Source organism: Columba livia, chromosome 24, assembly GCF_036013475.1.
Source record: "Columba livia isolate bColLiv1 breed racing homer chromosome 24, bColLiv1.pat.W.v2, whole genome shotgun sequence".
In the NCBI taxonomy this organism is placed as follows: domain Eukaryota; kingdom Metazoa; phylum Chordata; class Aves; order Columbiformes; family Columbidae; genus Columba; species Columba livia.
Window position 1 is genome coordinate 4,645,969 of NC_088625.1, and position 20,447 is coordinate 4,666,415.

General features: G+C 42.9%; 2 protein-coding genes across 2 annotated transcripts in view; one reads left to right on the forward strand and one right to left on the reverse strand.

The window, feature by feature from the left end:
* SCN3B (sodium voltage-gated channel beta subunit 3) overlaps positions 1–20,447 on the forward strand; it is a 51,718-nt gene that overhangs the window by 2,846 nt on the left and 28,425 nt on the right. The window lies entirely within an intron of this gene.
* On the reverse strand, positions 1,263–20,314 carry ATP12A (ATPase H+/K+ transporting non-gastric alpha2 subunit). Its single transcript, XM_005509165.3, has 23 exons — positions 20,079–20,314; positions 17,984–18,130; positions 16,470–16,529; positions 15,384–15,587; positions 14,688–14,801; positions 14,394–14,528; positions 13,748–13,865; positions 13,216–13,484; positions 11,474–11,672; positions 10,634–10,743; positions 9,780–9,914; positions 9,323–9,515; positions 8,667–8,842; positions 8,077–8,213; positions 7,242–7,392; positions 5,204–5,372; positions 4,702–4,856; positions 4,408–4,531; positions 3,931–4,076; positions 3,211–3,344; positions 2,609–2,710; positions 1,940–2,031; positions 1,263–1,784 (listed from the first exon to the last, which is right to left on the reverse strand). The coding sequence occupies exons 1-23, from the start codon at positions 20,085–20,087 to the stop codon at positions 1,756–1,758; spliced, it is 3,108 nt and encodes a 1,035-aa protein (XP_005509222.1). The 5' UTR covers positions 20,088–20,314; the 3' UTR covers positions 1,263–1,755.

Genomic DNA, 20,447 nt, shown 5'->3' on the forward strand with positions numbered 1-20,447 from the left:
TACTAGGTGATAACTACCAGGAGTTAGAGCACAGCAAGAGAAATTTCTTTTGGTGAGAATTTGTTGTAGATTTGTTCTTCGACCAGCAGGAGAAAAGAGTCTTTGCTTTTTATATCATTTTGCAGACAACCACTGCATTTCTCAGTGCATCTGGAGTCTTCTCTATTCTGTGAGTGAACAGCCTATCCAGCTATCTTTCCCACAGGTTTTTTAAAGCAAGTGTATTTTGGTTTTGAAGTAAAACAAATGTAGCTATATTCTTTCCTGATTTTTTTTTTTTGCAATAACTGCCCCCACATTGTGCAAAAGCTGCTCCCTCTTTTTCTTTCCTCTTCCCATCTATATTTGAACATGTCAAATCTATAGGTGGTGTCAGGTGTTTCTCGCCCATGTAGCTTCTCCTCATATTTTCCCTGTCTTTGAGGCAGTCCTGAGTGCTGACAAATGACAAGGTGTTGAAATGAGTCAGCTTGGCACCTCACATCCTTGTTGTTGGTGTGTTACAGGGTTGCTTTGCCAAGTGATAGGTAGCACATATATCTGGACCTTGGACTCACCCATTGTTTACGTGCTTATTTTTTTTGTTGCCCTTCCTTCTTCCTCCGTCATTCCTCTTCTTCGTGTCTATATGTGGAAAGCACCGATACCCAGTATAATTGATACCCAGGCAGATATTAAGGAGGGAGGATCACAAAATGCCAAGTAGCTTCTAACACATAAGGGTGTGGACTTTTGGGAACAGGCAGGTTTTAGCCTGAAAAACATGCTTTTTTTGCCTTCCTCAGTTCTTCTCTTGGTTTCTTTCTCATTGCTGACCCCTCTTGCTGTTTGCTCTAACAGCATTTCTCTTTCTGCCCCTGTTTCTTCTCTAAAGCTCGTGTAGGCTCACATTTAAATGTGAAATAGCAACATACATTATTAAACTGGGTAAAGCCTTTGTCTAAACAAGATGTGGTACCTACTGATTCTTGCTAAAACGACCATATTAAAGACCTGGTTTCAAATACAACTTTAACTTTACCTATCTAAAGTGTACTAAGGTCTATTTTGCCATGGAGATTGTGGCTTTTGGAAAGCTGGTATTGAAATGGGTATCTCAAAGTGTGCAAATGGACTGGTTGTGCATTTGTCAAAACTGAGCAGGTATTTGGGGTATCTTAGTCTGTTCATGGGGACAAAAAAAGCAGATGTGCGCTTCTTTCCCCTCCTTTCCTGTTCCCTCGGTTTCTCTAGTCTTTTTAAGAAAATAAAATGGATAACTGTTTTCTGGAAAAAGTTTTATTATCAAATTATTCCTATACAGCGTTTTTACCCTTGGTAAGGTAATACAGATCTATGTATGCACTCACTCGCAATTCAGTTCCACCAAAAAAGAAAATCAGCAAACACCACCTTTAGTGCAAATTCATGCTTTAGATTATATGGATTTTCTGTCTCTTCTTTTTTTCCTCTCTGCGTGTTTTCATCTCAGAGTGCTCTCCAAGTTTGTCTTTGAATGAGGGAAAATTGTGCTTGTTACAAAAATAGGTAGCATTTCAATTTCGAGACAAGTGTCAGCTTTACAGTACAGTGGGAGGTAATTCATCAACCTCTAAAGTCCTTATTTCTTCATGAAATTCATGAAATCTCGTCACCCCTTCCTGGGGCGAACCCAAGCTTGATATTGCACAGACAGGACATGAAAGCAGCAGAGGTTATGTCAGGTGGGGAAGAAGTTCTTCACGAGGAGGAGGGACACCGGGGATAAGGACTGTTTCAATAGTACATGTTCTTGTCCCACCAGCCTGCAGTACAAGGGAAGAGGAGAAAAAGGTTATTACTGAGAACAAATGGTCCATTTTTAAGCTGTCTACCTGTCATCAGCAGCTAGGATAGATGTGCGTAAAGGCAGGAAATGACACCTTATATTAAAATACTAAATGTAGAAAAATGTACTTACTTCCTGGGTATCTCCTGATAAACAGCTTGCGGACTTCATCATAGACCCATATCAAGATAGCGAATGGTACGGCCACAAACCAGTACTGAAACCTGGGAGCGGGAGAAAAGGTTCCTGTTCAGAAGCATCTACCGCTCAGCGGGGCTCTGTCTGTGCTGTCTGATGGCACTAAAAGAGAACCTGGCCTTTTTGTCTCGTTATTTAAGCACTCAGATAAGGCTGAGAGGCTTACATGGACATCATCTTGAGTAGTGACTACATTAATTTATTCCAGTAACTGTTCATAAGGAAATGTTGCCTGGTGACATTACAGCCTCTGAACAGGGCAGAGAAATGGAACAGTTCTGACAGTGATATATATATAAAATAAAAGTTGTTTGCCTAAAATGAAGCAAAATGCTATCTGATCTCACCAGAATATTTGGGATCGTAGAAAAAGATATTAAAATATTTGTTCTACACAAGTAGATTTTTGAATCCTTGGTAGTAAATCTAGTAGAAAAAATGCTGTGTTTCCTCCCAATTCTTCATCATGAATACTCTTAAGTGTTTATCCTTGACTTGTGCTGCATGGACATCCTGCTCCCATTTGTCTGCTGCTGCAGAATGGTAAATCTGTGTCTGCTTATACGTGGAGGACAAGGGCAGCATGTGAACATCAAACCTCACCTCAGCGGGGTGAAGTTCAGAGCCGTAACGTGTCCAAGACCGTAGGTGAGAATCAGAGCGATTCCTATCTGGGAAAATATGCCCACCCAGATGACTTTGTTCCTACAAGAAAAGCAAAGAGGAAGGGTTATGATGCAGACGACGCACACTGCAGACTCCGTAGCACTGTCTGGCATTGCATTCACCCGTGTCTTTCCTGGTATCATTCCTGACCTACCTAAATTAAAACAAGCTTGATGTAGAGCTAGAAATGCAGCATGCATTACTCACATCTGGTAGTTGCTCTGAATGTGTGCATTGTGGCTTAAATGTAAATGTAAGGGGGAAATATAAATAGGTGTAGGCTCTGGATCTGCAGATAAAGAAAGCAGTTTGCTTTCCTATCAGAAACACTCTGGCTAAATGCCAGCTTTGATGCGTGGCCTCCATCCCAACAGGCGGTTTTAACCATTTGTTTGAGATCTGCGATTGCTCAAAGCCAGGTTTAGTATTTGTTCAGACTGAATGTGAGTGAGCTAAATCACTGAGCTCACCTACTTCTAAAATTAGCAGTAGGCTGACTTATCCGCTCGTGTGGCAGGTAAAGTATCTGCAAAACTTACCTGAAAAGGCCTTGCTGGAAAATGGAATTTCTTCGTGTTTTCCTGATGATCAAATCAGCAACTTGCTGAATTGTGATGCTGACAAAAAAGGCAGTATAGCCAGTCCACTGTAGGTACAGCCTCTGGTATTTAGTCTGCAAATTGAAGGGAAAATCAAACAGCATTATATCAGACACTCCTGTCTTGTGCAGGTGATTGCAAACCTTGATAGTAGGGATTTAGTAACTAAGGTGTAAATGCAGAGTTATTCTAGATATAGACACGTAATGATAGGATTTTGGCCGGTGGTTCTAGTTTGCTAGTTACTGTGGGTGAGTCAGGAGGCTGAAGCACAAGCTTGGCGTAAGGAGGTATTTATATTATATCAATATATATAACCAATATATAAAGATTGATTTATTAGTGGCTTCTGTGTCTTATGATTTCTAGAGAATGAGTGAGGGGGAGTGGAGAGTGAAAGGGGCAGGGAGAGCCTTCACAGGAGCGCTGTTGAGAGGCAGAGCTGAGAGATTATGAGTCCAAAGAATTTGAGTCTGAATGAAAGAGCTGGGTGGCAGGAACTCTAAAGTGTCTATCCTGAGGACCATTAGATGAAAATGAATTATTGTTGCATTTAGATCTCTCTCTTTGTCCCTGCTCCTTTATTTTGGAGGAGAGTGTGGAATATTTAAGCAACTGTTGGGTTACAGACAGTGCAGGGATGTTTCAGTACTTCTTTACCCATTCTTGTCCATACGAATCCTCAAAGTCATTAATATTATTGTCTTCCCATTTGACTCGCACGCCAAGGAGTGTGGAAGGGAGGAAACCTTGTTCAGCATACACGGTGAAGTAGGTCACAAAGGCTCCTATTGACTGCATGATACCTGCAAAATCACAGGGGTAGAAATGAGGAAGAAGCAGAATTTAGGAGCACCGTGGAATGCGCTGGATGTTGGTGTTAGTCTGTCTCCTATGGCGTGAAACTTGCTACGAGTCTAAAGGCAGTTTTAGAGCTCCTAGAGCTCTAAGGTTCTTGATCTCTGTACATAAAAACCTGTTGTATTGTTGAATAATGAGCAGCAGAGAGTTAGTAAGTTTGGAAGCCAGGGGATGGAGTTGAGTTTCAGCTCTCGCTTTTCTAGAAAAAATGAATCAACTCGACTGTGTCTTGGTTTGCTGATAGAAGAACGTGTTTCAGAGAACAGGCCAACCTACCGATGTGCAGATAGGAGTACACAGCGAGCTGCTCGTTCACCAGCCTGTCTTTTCTCTTGTTACGTGGTCTCCTGTTCATAATATCGCTTTCAGCTTTCTCGTAGGCTAATGCAACAGAAGGGATCTACAACAGAAACAAACCAGTTCTCAGGGGGTTCTCTTGGCATCCCCTGCCTTTTCAGGATACAGACAGCAAATGAAAAAAGGATCTGTGTAGCATTCTCTTGACAGAAAGCAGCCCTCTCATTTGTCGTGATATTACGGCAGAAAATAGCATAAAAGAGGCCAACTTACAATATCTGTGCCCAGGTCAATGAATAGGATGGTGATAGTGCCAATGGGCAGTGGAACGCTGGCAATAATGTAGATGAGAAAGGGACAGAGCTCAGCAATATTCTTAGTCAGGGTGTAGGCAATTGTTTTCTTTAGGTTGTCAAAGATCAGGCGACCTGAAGGAAAAGGAGACACTTTTGTAACAAGCTTATTGTCAACAGCATTCTCCAGAAAAAAGCTCCGTTTTTAACTAAATGAAGTGAAAACATATACTGCTTATATCTGCTTGAACAAGCAGCAATGGCAGAGCGATGCTGAGAGGGGGATTATTTCCTTAGGGTCTATTTGTCATGTGTCTATAAGCTGAATTAAGCCCCAGTCTTCCCAAATATTAAAACCACATTTCTAAGTCCAGAAAGAAGAAAGAGGGGGTGAGTGAAGGGGGGAAGAATCAGGACCCGCCAGTGCTGTGCGGCTGTCAGCAGCTTTCAGCTAAGAAGGTGGATAGCAACGTTATTTTTACCTTCCTCCACTCCTGTGACAATAGAAGCAAAGTTATCATCCAGCAGTACCATATCAGCTGCGTTTTTAGCTGCGTCAGAACCAGCAATACCCATAGCAATTCCAATATCTGCTTTTTTAAGAGCAGGGGAGTCATTCACTCCGTCTCCAGTCACGGCAACAACTGCTCCCTGGAACACAGAAAAGGATCCTGATGTGTCATCCCCTAAGGCCAGTTTGCTCTTGGCACACTCTTGTCTTTATATCTCTAGAGGAAAGATGCTGATATGAAGTTCTGATTCCTCGTTGTACCCACATAGAACATAGCCAGTGATCCCAAAGACACTGGGTGGGATTAATTCAGCAACCTCAGACTCGTGTGTGACAGATGTCTGTGTCAGTTTGTCATCTAGACTCCCTTCCTAGTAAAGAGAAATGGAAAATTCAGGGATATAACCTGCTGCATCTAAATTAGGTGCACTTAAAATGCAATTAATCTCTTAAATTCTTTCTGTGGAATAATAAGGGAGCTTAAAAATTTAGACATCTGTCTATATATATGGTCTGTCACAGTCTGAGCAGAGCCAGGCTCATCTCTGGCATCTGTGAGAGATTCAATTGACAAAACATGTTCTGTCCTTGTCTTTTTTTGTTTTGTGAAGTGCTTACAGAATGAGTCAGCTTTCATCTTAATTATAAATTATGTAAGCATTCAGTTAAACCATTCTCATCCCATCCCAACAACTTCTAGTCATTGCCAGTCTATGCTAGAATTGTGCTAGTAATCCAAAAGATGGAAAACTCTCATTATTCAACTCAGCTTCTTTGTTATCCTCCAATTAAACCATCGACTGCAGCGAAAGGTCCTGTTGTAGCTGATGCAGAAGTTCATGGCTTGATATCAATTCCAAGTGGTGAAAAAGCCTGACAAACTGATTAATACAAATACTGAATGTCCTGTCCCTGTGGGGATTTAGCTCAGTGTCACTACCTATAAATAATGCCATGTACGGAAGGGCTTATAAGCTCCAAGTACTAAACATAGCATGTAGACTGGCTGGCTGGAGTTGAGGGGGAGGATGTTCCTCTTCATCCTTTAAAGAGCCAAATCTCCCAGGAGCGGGGGTGTCTAAGCAGTGCAGAGCACATTTACCCCTCTCTGCCAAAGGCCATTCAGAAATCAAATAAATAAGAGATGCAATTGAAACATTTTATCCCTTTTTTTTTTTTAAAACTCTCCTGTAAGCAATTCAGGCTTAAACCCAAAGTGCTGATAATGCTGATCGGAAAGCTTAGCTCTGGTGTAATTACAAAAAGAAAATAATGTCTTGTGCTACTTCTCCTTCTCTGCGAAGTTCAGGGAGAGCAGTGACGTGGCGTTCAATTTGCAGCATTTACTTGGTAGATGTCATATCTGATGAGGTCTTTTGATGACCGTTTTTCAGAGCTCTATACATGTCATTTCTTTCCCTTCTGCCTGCTTTGCTGGCTGCACTCCCTGCCCCTTTACATAGTATTGCCTGTGCACGGGACAAACGCTCTTTAAACACTCCTTTCTGGGGGTTGTTTTACAGGCTTTGAAAGTACCGTAGATAAGGCTCGGTCCTTCATAAATCACGCTATGACATTTTGTGGGATTCATACCTTATTTTGCTTCTAAACGTTCCTGTGGGCAGGAAGGACACAGGTCTAAATGGCCACAAGAGATAAGATGAGATGTGGTAACATGTTGCTTTTCTCTGGGTTTAAAGAATTCCTGAGGGAAGGCTCCTTCCCGAACAGCGTCCGATCTCTGTCCACGAGACCTCATGTGCAGCACAGCAGCAGAATTATATGCAAAAGCCAGACCCTCGGTACCACTCCAAGCCAGTCAAACTCAGGAAAAGCTCCTTAGAGCCTGTAACAGGAACTTGAGCAGCCTGGATTTGGTCCAGACAGCGTTTGTGTTAGAATAATGTTCTTACACAATGAAAAGAGTATAAACAGAGCTCAGAGAACACTGGAAATTGGCTTCCACCTATAGCCATACCTGCATATAACCATTTATACCTCTTACTCACCTGCCTTTGGCAGCCTTCGACTATAATCAGTTTCTGTTGGGGTGATGTCCGAGCAAAGACGATCTCGGAGTGGTTACACAGGATTTCATCCAGCTGCTGCAAGCTCATGTCCTTCAGCTCCATCCCATTGACTACTGCTGCTGACGCTTCCCTGGAAGAGCCATCGGAAAGCTGGCTGAATTTTCAAATCAAAAGGCTCAGATAAAAATAGTGCACTCGTAGAATGTGTGCGGCTTGGTAGTAAGGAAATGGAGTTAATTTCAGAAGCGTTAGTTGGTAATCAGCAGGTGTTGAATGAAAGCCGCTGTAGAAATTCAGAGTGAATTAGAGTTACCCAAGTACAAGGGGAGTAATTGACGCTTCCCTCTGAGCAGCCATAACAGCAGAAAATGCATTTTAAAGAGGACTCTGAGTGGGAGCATGGGACACTGGATGAGGAAGACATTTCTCTTTCTCTTAGGATGTTACTGGTTTTCACATTTAATGGGTAAAAGAGGAATTTGGACTGATGGTCCTTAGGTCATTTGATTCTGAATGTTGCTTTTCGTACGTGTGTCTTTTGTCAAATGGGCAGTGGCAGCAAAGTCCAACATGACCTGCGTAGAGTAATTTGCCAGCCTTTTTCTAGGGCCAGTGAAGATCAGAGTCACTGACCTAGACACGTAGTTCTTTAGGCAGAGATGACATGTTGGATGGACACAGTGACTGAGAACATATCAAGGAACAGAGAAGCAAAAAGCAGCCGCAGTGTAGGGGTGGGCTATAAAAGCATTGCAGAGGGAGAAGGCTGAGCTTTCAGCACATTAACACATAGATATCCCCTGTTTGCTCATACCGTCTATTAACTTGCTCCACGGGAATGTTGAGGCGCTTGGCGATATCTTCCACAGTCTCGCTGGTGGCTGAAATGATGCCGACACTCTTGGCAATGGCCTTGGCCGTGATGGGGTGATCGCCAGTGACCATGATAACCTGAGGAAGGGACAGGCACTCAGCATGAGCAGCAAATGTATAAGCAGTGGCTGGAGTGAGATAAGGTGAAATGTCTATTGTTGTCGACCAGGAAGCGGTCTGAACTTGGAAAACCGCACTATGTACATAACCCTGACACATTATGACTATTACTTAATTAGCTCTATATTGACATCAGGTCTCTACCTTGTGTTATTTGCGCTATTTTATCAGGGCTGTAAAGAAAGAACTTGTCACAGGCGACGAGGTTAGAATAATGCTGAATAAAGAAGGCTTTATGCAAGAATTTATATAGGATATACTCAAAGGTGAGAGTTTGTTAGAAACATCCAACTTCTTGGTAGATGTTGCTAGAACGATACTTAACGACAAGGTGGTGGAAGATCTTAAAAGTTACATTATGCCGAGTCTTTCTGTGGAATCACTGTGTGTGTTTTGTTGTAAAATCCCTACCTTGATCCCAGCACTGCGACATTTTGAGACAGCATCTGGCACTGTGGAACGAGGTGGGTCAATCATAGATAAGAGCCCGACAAAGCACAGGTTGGAGGTTGGGAAGTTCATGGAGTCTGTGTCGAATGGGTAGGTGTCTGGAAACTCATTCTCAGGCAGGTATAAATGACAGAAACCTGAAAAGAAACTGAAGTTGATGTAGCGTCCAGGCAATAGTGGGAGACGGGAGAGCTTGCTGTCTGCCACCAGGCTTTGCTCTGGTTCGTAGAACTCCAGTGCACTTAACCATTAACTTTTCATGGAGGATTTTTTTAACCTGCCGTGGTAACCTTCATATGGAAGTTCATACAGAGCCAGTGTTTCCACGTGGCAAATACTGCCAGCAGGGAGGAGTGATTTCCTTTCTGGGTTACTTCAGGGGTTTTTTGGCTGCACGGTGTGGCAGATCAACATCAGTACAGAGCAGCAAGGGCAGCCCTGCCGCAAAGAGCGTACAGCACAGCAGTGCGGTTTTCACGCCCTGCCTAGGAGGCTGCACACTTTCCTTTCCCCCTCCACCGCAGGAGGAATGAAGTCCGGACACACTGGCTTGCACCAAGATTTAAAACCCCGTTTTACACTGCAGTTCTCTGGTTAGTCCCTCTAGTTGGACTCACCCAGCACTCTCTCTCCCATGCCTCCCAGCTCCATGTACGCTGTCTGGAAAGCTTCTGCCTTTTCACTGTCCAGTGGTTCTTCTTTGCCATTGATCATGATGGTGCTACACCTCTCCAAAATCCTCTCCGGGGCACCTTTCATCACCAGCAGAAAGCGTTTGTCATTGGGATCCTCGGTCTCGTGAATGGAAAGCTGTGTGCCACAAATAGGAGATGGTTTGAAAGAGCGTACATGATCCTCATTTGGTTCTAGTTTTCATCAGTTTGCGTGGGAGTAATGTTTATTTTTTTCCATTAGGATAACATACATTCCATCACGTTTACTATAGATTAGATTTCCTCTATTACTGAATTACCACATTAAGACTTTGAGGTCACGAGTAGTTGCTTTACACCCAGCGATAGAAACAGTTTAAGTTGGAAACAGTCTGGCATCATTTCTACAAATGAAACACACCTGGAATTTGTTGGTAGAGTTGAAAGGAATTTCAGCCACTTTCTTGTTCCGCGCCCTGATATTCATGACATCACCCAAAATGACTTCTGCAAATTTCAGCAGGGCTGTTTCAGAGGCGTCACCCACCACAACTCTCTGTGTGCACAAAGGAACAGTTAATAGCACGTACACTTTTGCACTTCCACCAGGAGAGCTTGCGTGTTTCTGTAACATGTTGTGTGCTTAAGCAGCAATGAATCTGCGCTGCTACATCCAGGTTGTCCTGGAAAATCATTATGGTAAAAATTTGAGGCATGTGTTGTGCATTTGATGCTAGAACTAAGCTACAAAGAGATGAAATTAGAGCTTGAATTCTGCAAAAGCACAAGAGCTGTGATCCAGGTTTGTGTGGAAGCTTTGTAATGTGGTTCTAGGGGAGCAGCAGGCGTGTACGGGTGAGCTGATAGAGGCACAAAATCAAGTGACTTTGAGGAAGAAATTGATGGAGTAAACAGTAGAAATGAAGGATTTATTCTGGTCGTCTGGTCACCAGAATTCAGTACCTTCAGCAGTCATGTGTAAAGACATTAATTATGGTGTGGTTACCTTTTTCTATCTTGCTAGATTAAATTACTAGTGTAGAAATTCTTGCTACCTGAATTGTCTTTTTCCTTATAGGGACAGTTGCTCTTGGCTTTGTGGTTTTATTACCCCATATTAAACCTTTTGTGAGTGTAGAGCAGTAATGCTACCATAAATAGTAACTCAGAGACTGCCACGCTACAATGAAGGATATTACTAAAGTCAAACAGAACAACTTAGACGTATCGTTCTTTCAGAGGAAGAGAAATGAGCTGATATGAAGTAGGCAGTACCTTCATTATTGGGTGATTCTCCTGTCCTGGAGCAAATTCTGCCCGGTTGCAGAGAGTTACAATTTTTGATAATGCTGTCCATGATGGAGAACTTTGATCGAAAGGCTGGGCTGAGAGGAAGCAAAATAAATATTGCATCCCTTAGTGTATTACATCATGGAATTAGAAGCTGAAGTTCGAAACAGCAGGATTGAATTATTTGCAGAAGAAAATTGCCCTTTTGAAAGGTTCTGTTACAGAGAAACCATTTGCCAGTGCCTCACCACCCTCATGGGGAAGGATTTCTTCCTTATATCTAATCTAAACCTATCCTCTTTCAGTTTGAAGCTGTTACCCGTTGTCCTGTCACTACATGCCCTTGTAAAAAGTCCCTCTCCAGCTTCCTTGTAGGTCCACGTTAGTTACTGGAAGGCTGGAATAAGGTCTCCCCGGAGTCTTCTCCTTCTGAACAGCCCCAGCTCTCTCAGCCTGTCCTCCCAGCAGAGCTGCTCCCGCCCTCTGAGCATCTTCATTGCTCTTCTCTGGACCCCACAGGTCCATGTCCTCCTTACACTGGAGGCCACAGGGCCGAACGCAGCTACTCAGTTTACTGTTGGCAAAAGGATCTGAATTAGAACTTACTCCAGACTTAATTTACGTAAGTTCAAATACGAATTCTTTTTTTTACATATCTACATGGCTAAGAAGGGACTTTCCTGGTGCACACTACACTTCTATGTGGAAGGAAAACATGTCTATTTTAGCTCTCAAAAGATTGCCATTAACATCAGTTTGACAGACGGTATGTGTGAAACGCCACAGTTTCAATCCCCTTCCCCAGTCCCCCATTGCCATATTTACTTATTTGATCTTCACTGGTGTCAGCAGAGTAGATCTGATTATCAAACCAGAGGTGAGCAACAGTCATCCTGTTCTGTGTGAGAGTCCCTGTCTTGTCGGAGCAGATGATGGAGGTAGAACCGAGTGTTTCTACAGCTTCCAAGTTCTTCACCAGACAGTTCTTCTTGGCCATCCGTTTGGCTGTCAGAGACAGGCTCACCTGGCAGAAGTTCAGCTCATGGTTAGTGAGGTTCAGTTACAGAATGGTGCAGTGAGGTTCCATACTTCTGCTAGGCTTTTTGTGATCACTTGTTTTTTTAGGAAGAGAACATTTTTTAAAATGTATCTTTTGCTTGACTGCGGTGGTTTTTGTTTTTCTTATTTTAATAGTGTTATTAAGGTTTGACTGTAACTAGAAAAAAGTACATGTGCTGCTGAGAGGAAGCTGCTTGCTTGCTGATAGAAATAAGAATGTCGTATCAGTTCAGAGGCTGTTTCGGATAAAAGGATCTACAATGGCAGGGGGAGCTCCTGATCACCAACTTCATGAATCCTGAAATGAGTCTCTTCACAGTATCACAGTATCACAGTATGTTTGGGATTGGAAGGGACCTCAAAAGATCATCCAGTCCAATCCCCCCATGGGGCAGGAACACCCAGATGAGGTTACACAGGAAGGTGTCCAGGCGGGTTGGAATGTCTGCACAGAAGGAGACTCCACAACCCCCTGGGCAGCCTGGGCCAGGCTCTGCCACCCTCACCCCAACAAGTTGCTTCTCCTCTTTCACTGGAACCTCCTGTGTTCCAGCTTGATCCCATTGCCCCTTGTCCTATCATTGTTTGCCACCGAGAAGAGCCTGGCTCCATCCTCATGGCACTCACCCTTTATATATTTATAAACATCGATAAGGTCACCCCTCAGTCTCCTCTTCTCCAAACTAAAGAGCCCCAGCTCCCTCAGCCTTTCTTCATAAGGGAGATGCTCCACTCCCTTAATCATCTTCATTGCCCTACGCTGGACTCTCTCCAGCAGTTCCCTGTCCTGCTGGAACTGAGGGGCCCAGAACTGGACACAATATTCCAGATGTGGTCTCACCAGGGCGGAGTAGAGGGGAAGGAGAACCTCTCTCGATCTACTAGCCACCCCCTTGTCATACACCCCAGGTACCATTGGCTTCCTGGCCACAAGGGCACAGTGCTGGCTCATGGTCACCCTGTTGTCCACCAGGACCCCCAGGAAAATTTTTCTTTTGAGTCTCTTTTCTTTTTGAGTCTCTTCATTTTTGCAGTGCTGCTGGTTGTTCTTGGTGTAACTTTAGGGCCAGCAATGCTTAGCAGGTGTGCTGTTTCTCAGCCAGGGATTTTAGTGATGCTTTCTACATGTTAATAAGTGGAATTTTCATGCGACTTTGAGTACAATATCCTCATTTCCAAATTGGAACAGGTTGTGGGGAAATGAGTCACAGCATTCTACTGGTTAGTAATTGAGGGAGAACGTACTTGAAGAACCTTATTTCAAATTGAGTTGTGCTAAAGCTTTTAAGATTATTGGCTCAGCTATGCCAGAATTTCTGAATGAAATGTTTGTCCTTTCAGTTTAATGGAAAAAACTACCCTATTTCAAACTTAACTCGTCCGAGTCATTTAATTGATAATCTGTTCTTTGCTAGTTAGTGTTGTGCTGTAATGAACTTAAGAGTGGTTAATTGCGGTAATGACTGAGGAACTGCAGTGGCAACGGGTGAACTCAAGCGTAGGCTTACCGTTACTGTGGCTAGCAGTCCCTCTGGCACATTTGCCACAATGATGCCGATGAGAAAGATGATGGAGTCCAGAATCTTGTATCGCAGCGAAATAGATATAATGAAGAAGAGAACACCGATGGAAACGGCCACTCCTGCCACCAGGTAGACAAAATGTTCTATCTCAATAGCAATGGGTGTTTTCTCATTTCCCACTCTTGATGCGAGAGAGGCAATCCGCCCGATGATGGTGCGGTCCCCGGTGTTGATCACAATGCCCGTAGCAGTGCCTGTGAAGAAATCAAAGACTGTCAGCTCCAGGAGAGACCGATCCTTTCTTCTGTGCCCTGTACTGATGCACAAAAACCCTTCCCAGCTTTAACGTGGCTGAGACTTCACCCCAGAATGACATTCTTCCCCTTAGAAATCAGTGAAGATAAAGACGTAAGCTATTTTCATTAATTAGGGTCTTTTTGATTGCGTTGCAGTAGGAATGTGGTGTTGTCCCGGGCGCTGCACAGTCCCACAGCAGACAGTCCCTCTCTGTACGCACCTTCCACGCAGGTGGTGGAATAGAACGCAATGTTCTTGGTCTCCAAGGGGTTCTCATGGGTGAAGTCACAGGATCGAGACTGTGGTTCTGATTCCCCTGTGAGTGAAGAATTGTCCACCTTTAATGAAATGGAGACATGCGTGTATTAAAGTTAGTAATGTGCAGTTATGTCTAGCCTGGAAAGCAAGGTGGCAGCACTTTTAATAATTGGTGAGAGGGCCATAATCTCTCAGTGCCTTTTCTCTGAGAGATTTGCCCTGTCATTGAAAGAATCTCCTCCTTTGAGAATTGAAGGTTGTGTGTCAGTGGGATTTTCAGTAAAAAAAGAAAAAGTGGTTTGAAGATCTGCCTCCAGGTCTGTGGAAACTATTAATGCTGTATTGGTATTTCTGCCTCTGCCCTGGCAGAGCTTTGCTAGAAGATGGTGTGGATGTAATTGCTTCTTTTGATGTTCAGGGAGTGGAGATGTTAGTCCTAGATGAGCCTGAGCATCACAGTATAACTTCTGCACTCTATGATTTAATTAGATGATGTCTGATTAAAGCTCTAATAAATCATATTGGGTGTGAAGGAATTCTTTATCTGTAATAAAAGTCTCCAAACCATGTTCCTCCTCTTTTCCCATGCTCTACAAAGTACTGTTTACCTTACAACCCTGAGCAGAGATGAGGCGAATATCTGCTGGGATCCTGTCTCCACCCTTGATTTCTACGATGTCTCCAACCACCAGCTTGTCTGCTGGCAGTTCCTTCTTCTCTGCATCTCTGATGACAAGAGCTTGCTGCAAGACAGAGGTGCGGCAAAGATTAGCACTGTGCCATCCTCTAAATCTCCTACCAACAGGTAAAATCAGGTTGGGCTTATTGTGGTTTTTTGTCATTTCGAGGTGCGTTATTAGAATGAACTTTTATCTCAAATGAAATGCATTGGTTGTTCTCACCTGTGGAATCATTTTACTGAAGCTGGCCATGATGTTTGTGCTTTTGGCTTCTTGATAGTAAGCGAAGATACCAGTGAGGATGACAACCAGTGCCAGGACTACACCAAGGTAGAGCTAATCAGCAGAAGACATAATACAGTTAATTTAAAACAAGTGTTCGGCAACTCCTCTGCTATAATAAATCATAGTTCTATTTTGTTTCAGGAGACATAGAATGAGACGTTGGTCAGATTAAAAGGCAGCTTAAGAAAAGAACTTTAAAGTTTTGCCTTGCTAATGATCACATAAGGCTTTTTGAGTATGAAAAGGGCTTTTAATAACAAGCTTCCCATCTCTCTAAAAGTTTTTTCTAAACTAAACCTGATACAAACCCGAACAAACTGTATTCATAGCAAAGTGTGACTTATAAGGGAATCAGAGTCAAAGACTCGTGAGTCCTTTGTGGACTTCAGTATTGCCCTTATGAGTACTCGAGAATTATGATTATGGGCAGTGGTTATAAAACCTTTGGACAGGCACTCTTGGACAGACGCGGTATGTCAGCTATTTGAACCTTTATCAGGAATGTTCCATAGTAGAGGGAAAGTCTTGAAAGAATAAAAGGCCTCCTTGTAGTTACTGAATAACTGTGAAGTAGTATTTAAATTACTTAGATTGTCAAAGGGTCAAATACCATGTGGTTATGCAAATACTTACATTGTCAAAGGGTGATTCAGCTCCCTGGGCAAACTGAATGCCAAATGAAACCCAGGAGCAGACAGCTCCGATCCATAAGAGGATGGAAAACCCTCCCACCATCTGCTTGAGGAACTTAACGATTTCAGGCGTGGATTTGGGAGGAGTGAGCGCGTTAGGACCATCGCGAGCCAGAATCTCTGCTGCTCTTGCACTAGAGAGACCCTGCAAAAGTAAATGACACGTTTAAAATGAGGTCTCAGAAAATAGATTTTTGTCTCAACTCAGAACAAAATTTGCATGCTGCTTTTTTCCTTGAACGTTTGTGTCACAGGTCGGCTGCAGTAAGCTACATCTTTGATTTCCAAACTTTCTGCTTTCTGGGTAGCTACTATTAGTTATCTGCTGTGAAGAAACAGATATTTCTCTACTGGAGCATTGACTTTGGGGCCGTGTCCATTAGGAGGTCTCATTCTGTCGGTTGTCTGTCAAGTATATCTGCTCTAAGTGTTTGGAAAGCTGGGGAAAAACAGATAGCAGTTCTTTCGCTGCTATTTCTGCATTTCCACCAGGACGTGTAGTTCATGGGTTCCTTGAAATTCTTGTCTGTACTCTGGCCACGTGTCAGTGCTTTGATATTCGAATGTGAGGTGTCAAAGGGAATCAAGGGTATAGGTTCTCAAATCTAGTGGTTCCTTCAAGATAAAATCATTTCCAGTGCGCTCTCTTGCTACAGATTGTTACAGACACTGCAAGTGAAAAATGAACTGTAGCAAAATCAAAATACCAGATAAAAACTTGAGAAAAAGCTGAGGTCCTGGTGTAGACTTTGAGGTCATGTTTTGTGCAGGGATTTTGATTTCAAAGCAGTACATCAGACTTGAGAGAAACTCTAACTCCAGGTTGGTGCTGCACATTGATTTACTGGTTTAGGCTTTGTTGGGAGTTAGTGCAATGTGCTTTTTCATGCACGCGTACACACATCCATGTATGGATGAGTCTGTTGATTTGGATGTTTTCTTTCTGCTTCTAGGGAGCTTTGGCTAAAGCAGAAAGAAGTCAGGTGGCCGATTCAGGCAGTTTCTTAATGGTACCCTGTGCACTCACTTTGCTGATGTTTGTACCGTACTTTTCCTCCAGGTCTGAAGGGCTGAGTTGATGGTCATCCTGGATTCCAAAAGAAAGAGAAAATGATAGTGAGCAGGATTTCAGACTGTTGGAAATTTTCTTTAGGATCTGGAGAATATTTAAGCTGCTTGGATCTGGGACCCGTTGCTCGTGTGACATCCCACTTTCATGAATAGACAATATGCAAGTTGCTTATTGATAAGCAAAATATCTCCTGCTGGAAGATGGTATTTTCTTTTGATTTTGAGAGTGCTTTTGTAAATAGCTCCCTCCTCCAGCAAATCTGTCACAAGAACAGAATGGTGTTCTCGTGTTAATACTGTTTGCCACAAATGTCTGTGCTTCTTTTAGATAAATAGTTCTTTCCATGCTATGGACTCAAGCATTCAGTACCATAGGCAAGATGTAGACAGAAGAAAGGGTGTGGTGTCAGAATATGTGTGACAACAACCTGCGCTTGATTGACAAGGCAGGGTATGTGAAATTATCCACCACAGTCTTGTAGAAAGAAGCAGCAGGTTCAAACCACAGTTTAAAAGGGTGTGGGAGGGGAAATCTCCAAGCTCTTCTCCTTTCTTTCCCTGCAGTGACACCTCTGTGGTATCATTGACCTAATTATATCTTGTGCCAAACTGAGATTTAGAAGCCAAGAATTTGAGAGACCTCACAGTTGTTTTCACAGAATGATTCATTGGTACTTGGATGAGCCAATTAACTTGTCTCTGCTTTGGTTTCTCTTTAGAAACATGAGAGTAAAGTTACATCCCCTGCTGGCAAAGATGAGATGTATCGAGAATTATTTAGCTGGTACTGAGCACAGCTTGGAAACATGATGGGTAAACTGATGGCTGATTTGGGGGGTTCTTTACCTTTGAAATACCATCTAGCCCAGAAGTAGCCCCTCCTTTGAGTTGCTCTCAAAGCAATTCAGAAAAGAGGTCAGTATAATTACCTTCATTTTTCAGATTGGGAAACTGAAACGTATAGAGAGGAAGCAACCTGTCCAAGATCAGCCAGCAGGTCAGTAGCAAACCAGAAATAAAATACAGGTTTCTTGAGCTTACTGTGCTGTCCTTGAACTAAAGCACAGTTTAGGGAAAAACCCCTGTGCTTAAAGCTGAGGCGTGCCTTTAGATCTACCAGAAATCTCCGGAGCAAAATGTTGTGCTTCCACCTTTCCCTCTGTTTCCTGGCTCACTACGCAAGTGGCAGTTCACAGGAAATATTGATGGCAGTTATTCCATCTGGGGAATAACTCTTCTTCGGGGAGGCAAGCTTCTGTACCGTAAGTGGTGTATTTAGACCAGAATCGTTCTTCCCTTATAGATAGTAATCCTGCACAGCTCTTTCCTGGCACACTTGAGGAGCATGAGGAAGCAAATCCTTCCCCGTGTCAGGATTTGCAGTGCAGCGTGTGTGTTAAACTGGTGCTGCGTTGGCTTTTCAGCCCCTGTCCTGCCAGATGGAATGGGAGCTTAGTTAGCAACACTCACCAGGTCCAGCTCTTTCTTAAGGTCTTCTGTCTTCTTTTTTTTCTTGTTGCCTTTCAAGTCTTTGTACTTCTCATCTTTATCTCCCGTCTCTGTTTTTTCTAGATCTTTGGTCCCATAGATCTCAACCGAGTAAACGTCAGATTTTTTCTGTAAAAGAAACAAGTTTTTGGCATTGCTGTGAAGATCTGCTGGGACTTGAAGGAAGCAGTAAAAATTACCACAAACAGGTTAAACTCTGACAAATCCACTTGTTTAAAACAAGCTAGGAATTGCTACTGTGTCTTTCTCCTGGCAACTTAAAGTGCTGGTTCCTGTCTTATCCTGAGATCTCTCCAGCATGAGTTACAGCAGTCATGGTCAGGTCTTCAAAAGATGCACATTATAGTCATTCTTGTAGAGATGTGCAACACTTCTAGTAGTTTATGGTCTAACACAAAGTGTAGGAGTACTGCCCCAGGAGCTCAGCGCTGCTAGTGGAAACCATTAATTCACTTATCAGCTCCAACAGATTGGTGTAAAAGCAAAACATATTTTAAAGGGGAGGGAGAAAGTATTCATTGAGAACTTGCCTGTTCATAGAGCTTTTTAGATACATGACTTAAATATTTACTTTTCTTTTTTAATGAAAATTAACATTTACATGTTTATATTTACACCTTTACGCTCAATCATGTACCAAGAAATGGAGGCAAACACCATACTGGCAGCCAAGGAGAACAATTCTGTTTCTTTTCAGCTGGAGCTCAGAGCTGATGGGGAGTTAGAAAACTCCTGATTCATTTTTGCCCGTCTAGTACCAAGTACAGGAAACTGTTAACCTAGAGAAGCTGCCAGACCTCTGACAATATGGGCTTTTTACTGATAACTTGGGGGGGAAGCTGTTTCCTAACTTCAAGTTAATACTGTAGTCTGAAGGGCAAACTTCCTGTGTTGTTAATTTACCAGTTTCTATAATCACAACGTTCCAGATCCTAATTATCTTGTAAAGTACATGCCATGCCTTGGTAGGACTATTGGTTGACCCCATTTCAGAGGCTTCCTGACAGCTGAACTGTCAGAGTTTCATGAGAGTCGCACTGGATCTTATCTGATGGTGAGCTTTGCTAGCGGGACAGCGCAGCTCACTGGCTGCTTGTCTGTCTGTCTGTCTGTCTTAATGAGCCCACATATACTCTGCAGGACATTTGTCAGTGTTTGGACTCCTGCAGAGGTAATATTTCAGATGAGATGAGAGTAGACAGCTTAATTGCACACAGACTAAACCAGAGAGCTCAAGGAATGGAAACAACAAGGAGAAAAAAAGAAAAAGAAAGATTGGGACATCTTAGTACTTAATACTAATCTGAACTCAAAAGTGGCGTCTTATCCTCAGATGCCCTTTAATTAGACGTATATTGACGTCTTGACATTGCATCTTGAGGAAGGGAAAAGCTAAGAGTTGGGGAGTTAAAAGCCTGAAGTCATTTTCCTAAAGCACTTGAGTTTGCTTGGCGATAGATAATAAATAAAGGGCATGTCTTTTACAAGAAGTTCTGGTTTTTCTGCCTTGCCAAAGATTCACTCTTTGATTTATCTGTTGGGATTTTTGCTTCATCTTCCTTCTCCTCCTCTTCTCTTGATCCCACCCAAAAATCTGTTTAGCTTTTCAAATCACCATAAAGTAGAAGGAGCAGGACAGAAAGAAAACAGCTACTATTGTAGAGAACTTGGCAGACAGAGGAGAATAATAAAGAAAACTGATAGAGTTAGTAAAATCTATTAATCTTTCCTATGTATGGTCTATGTTTAACCTGCAGATTTTCATAAAATCCCAGATTTTGGCATTTGCAAAAGGGATAGTGTTCATGAAACTACGAAACTAGCCAGTCCTAGAATTCTTCCCTTTCCAATCTGATCTCTTTACTTTCTAGAATTGAAGATACATACCCATCTAGAGTGAAAATTGCAGTTGTTACACTGGATCCCCAACAGTATCTAGTATTAGTTCTGTTTTACACTTAGCTCATATTCATAACATATGAAAACTTAAATTAATGCTTGTTCTTAAGAAGCAACACCTATGCAGTAGCAGCAATTCCGTGCACAGTGTACTCACCTTTACCATCTTGGTGAGTTTATTCCTTTCCCGATGGAGCGAAACAGCCAAGCTAACGTCTCTGGATGAAAAGCACAAGCCCAAAGGGAGGATGAAGCGGCTCAGAGCAGTTGTGGCTGTTGGGGTGCAGAAGCTCGCAGAGGTTGTGGTTCCCTCTGAGCCGGCAAGCAGACGTTAGCTGGAGTCGCACTTGCTCCTTGGCATCCTTCAGGCAGAATGGCTTCGAGAAAGAGCACTGTTTGCTAGTGCTTTATAAATCAGCATCTTGTGCTGCCACTCCACCCCTCCCCTTCCAGGTCCAGCCCATCTTCTGTTTCACCTGTAGTAGGTGGAAAAATACCACAGTAATGGGCATGTGGGTTTCAGGTC

What these genes read in the sequence shown, in the direction of transcription:
- ATP12A (XM_005509165.3), bottom strand. An exon ending in GACTGCTAGCCACAGTAACG is followed by an intron (nt 11,673 to 13,215) that starts GTAAGCCTACGC and finishes AACTTCTGCCAG; the next exon opens with GTGAGCCTGTCTCTGACAGC. An exon ending in GTGGAGCAAGTTAATAGACG is followed by an intron (nt 7,393 to 8,076) that starts GTATGAGCAAAC and finishes TGGCTCTTCCAG; the next exon opens with GGAAGCGTCAGCAGCAGTAG.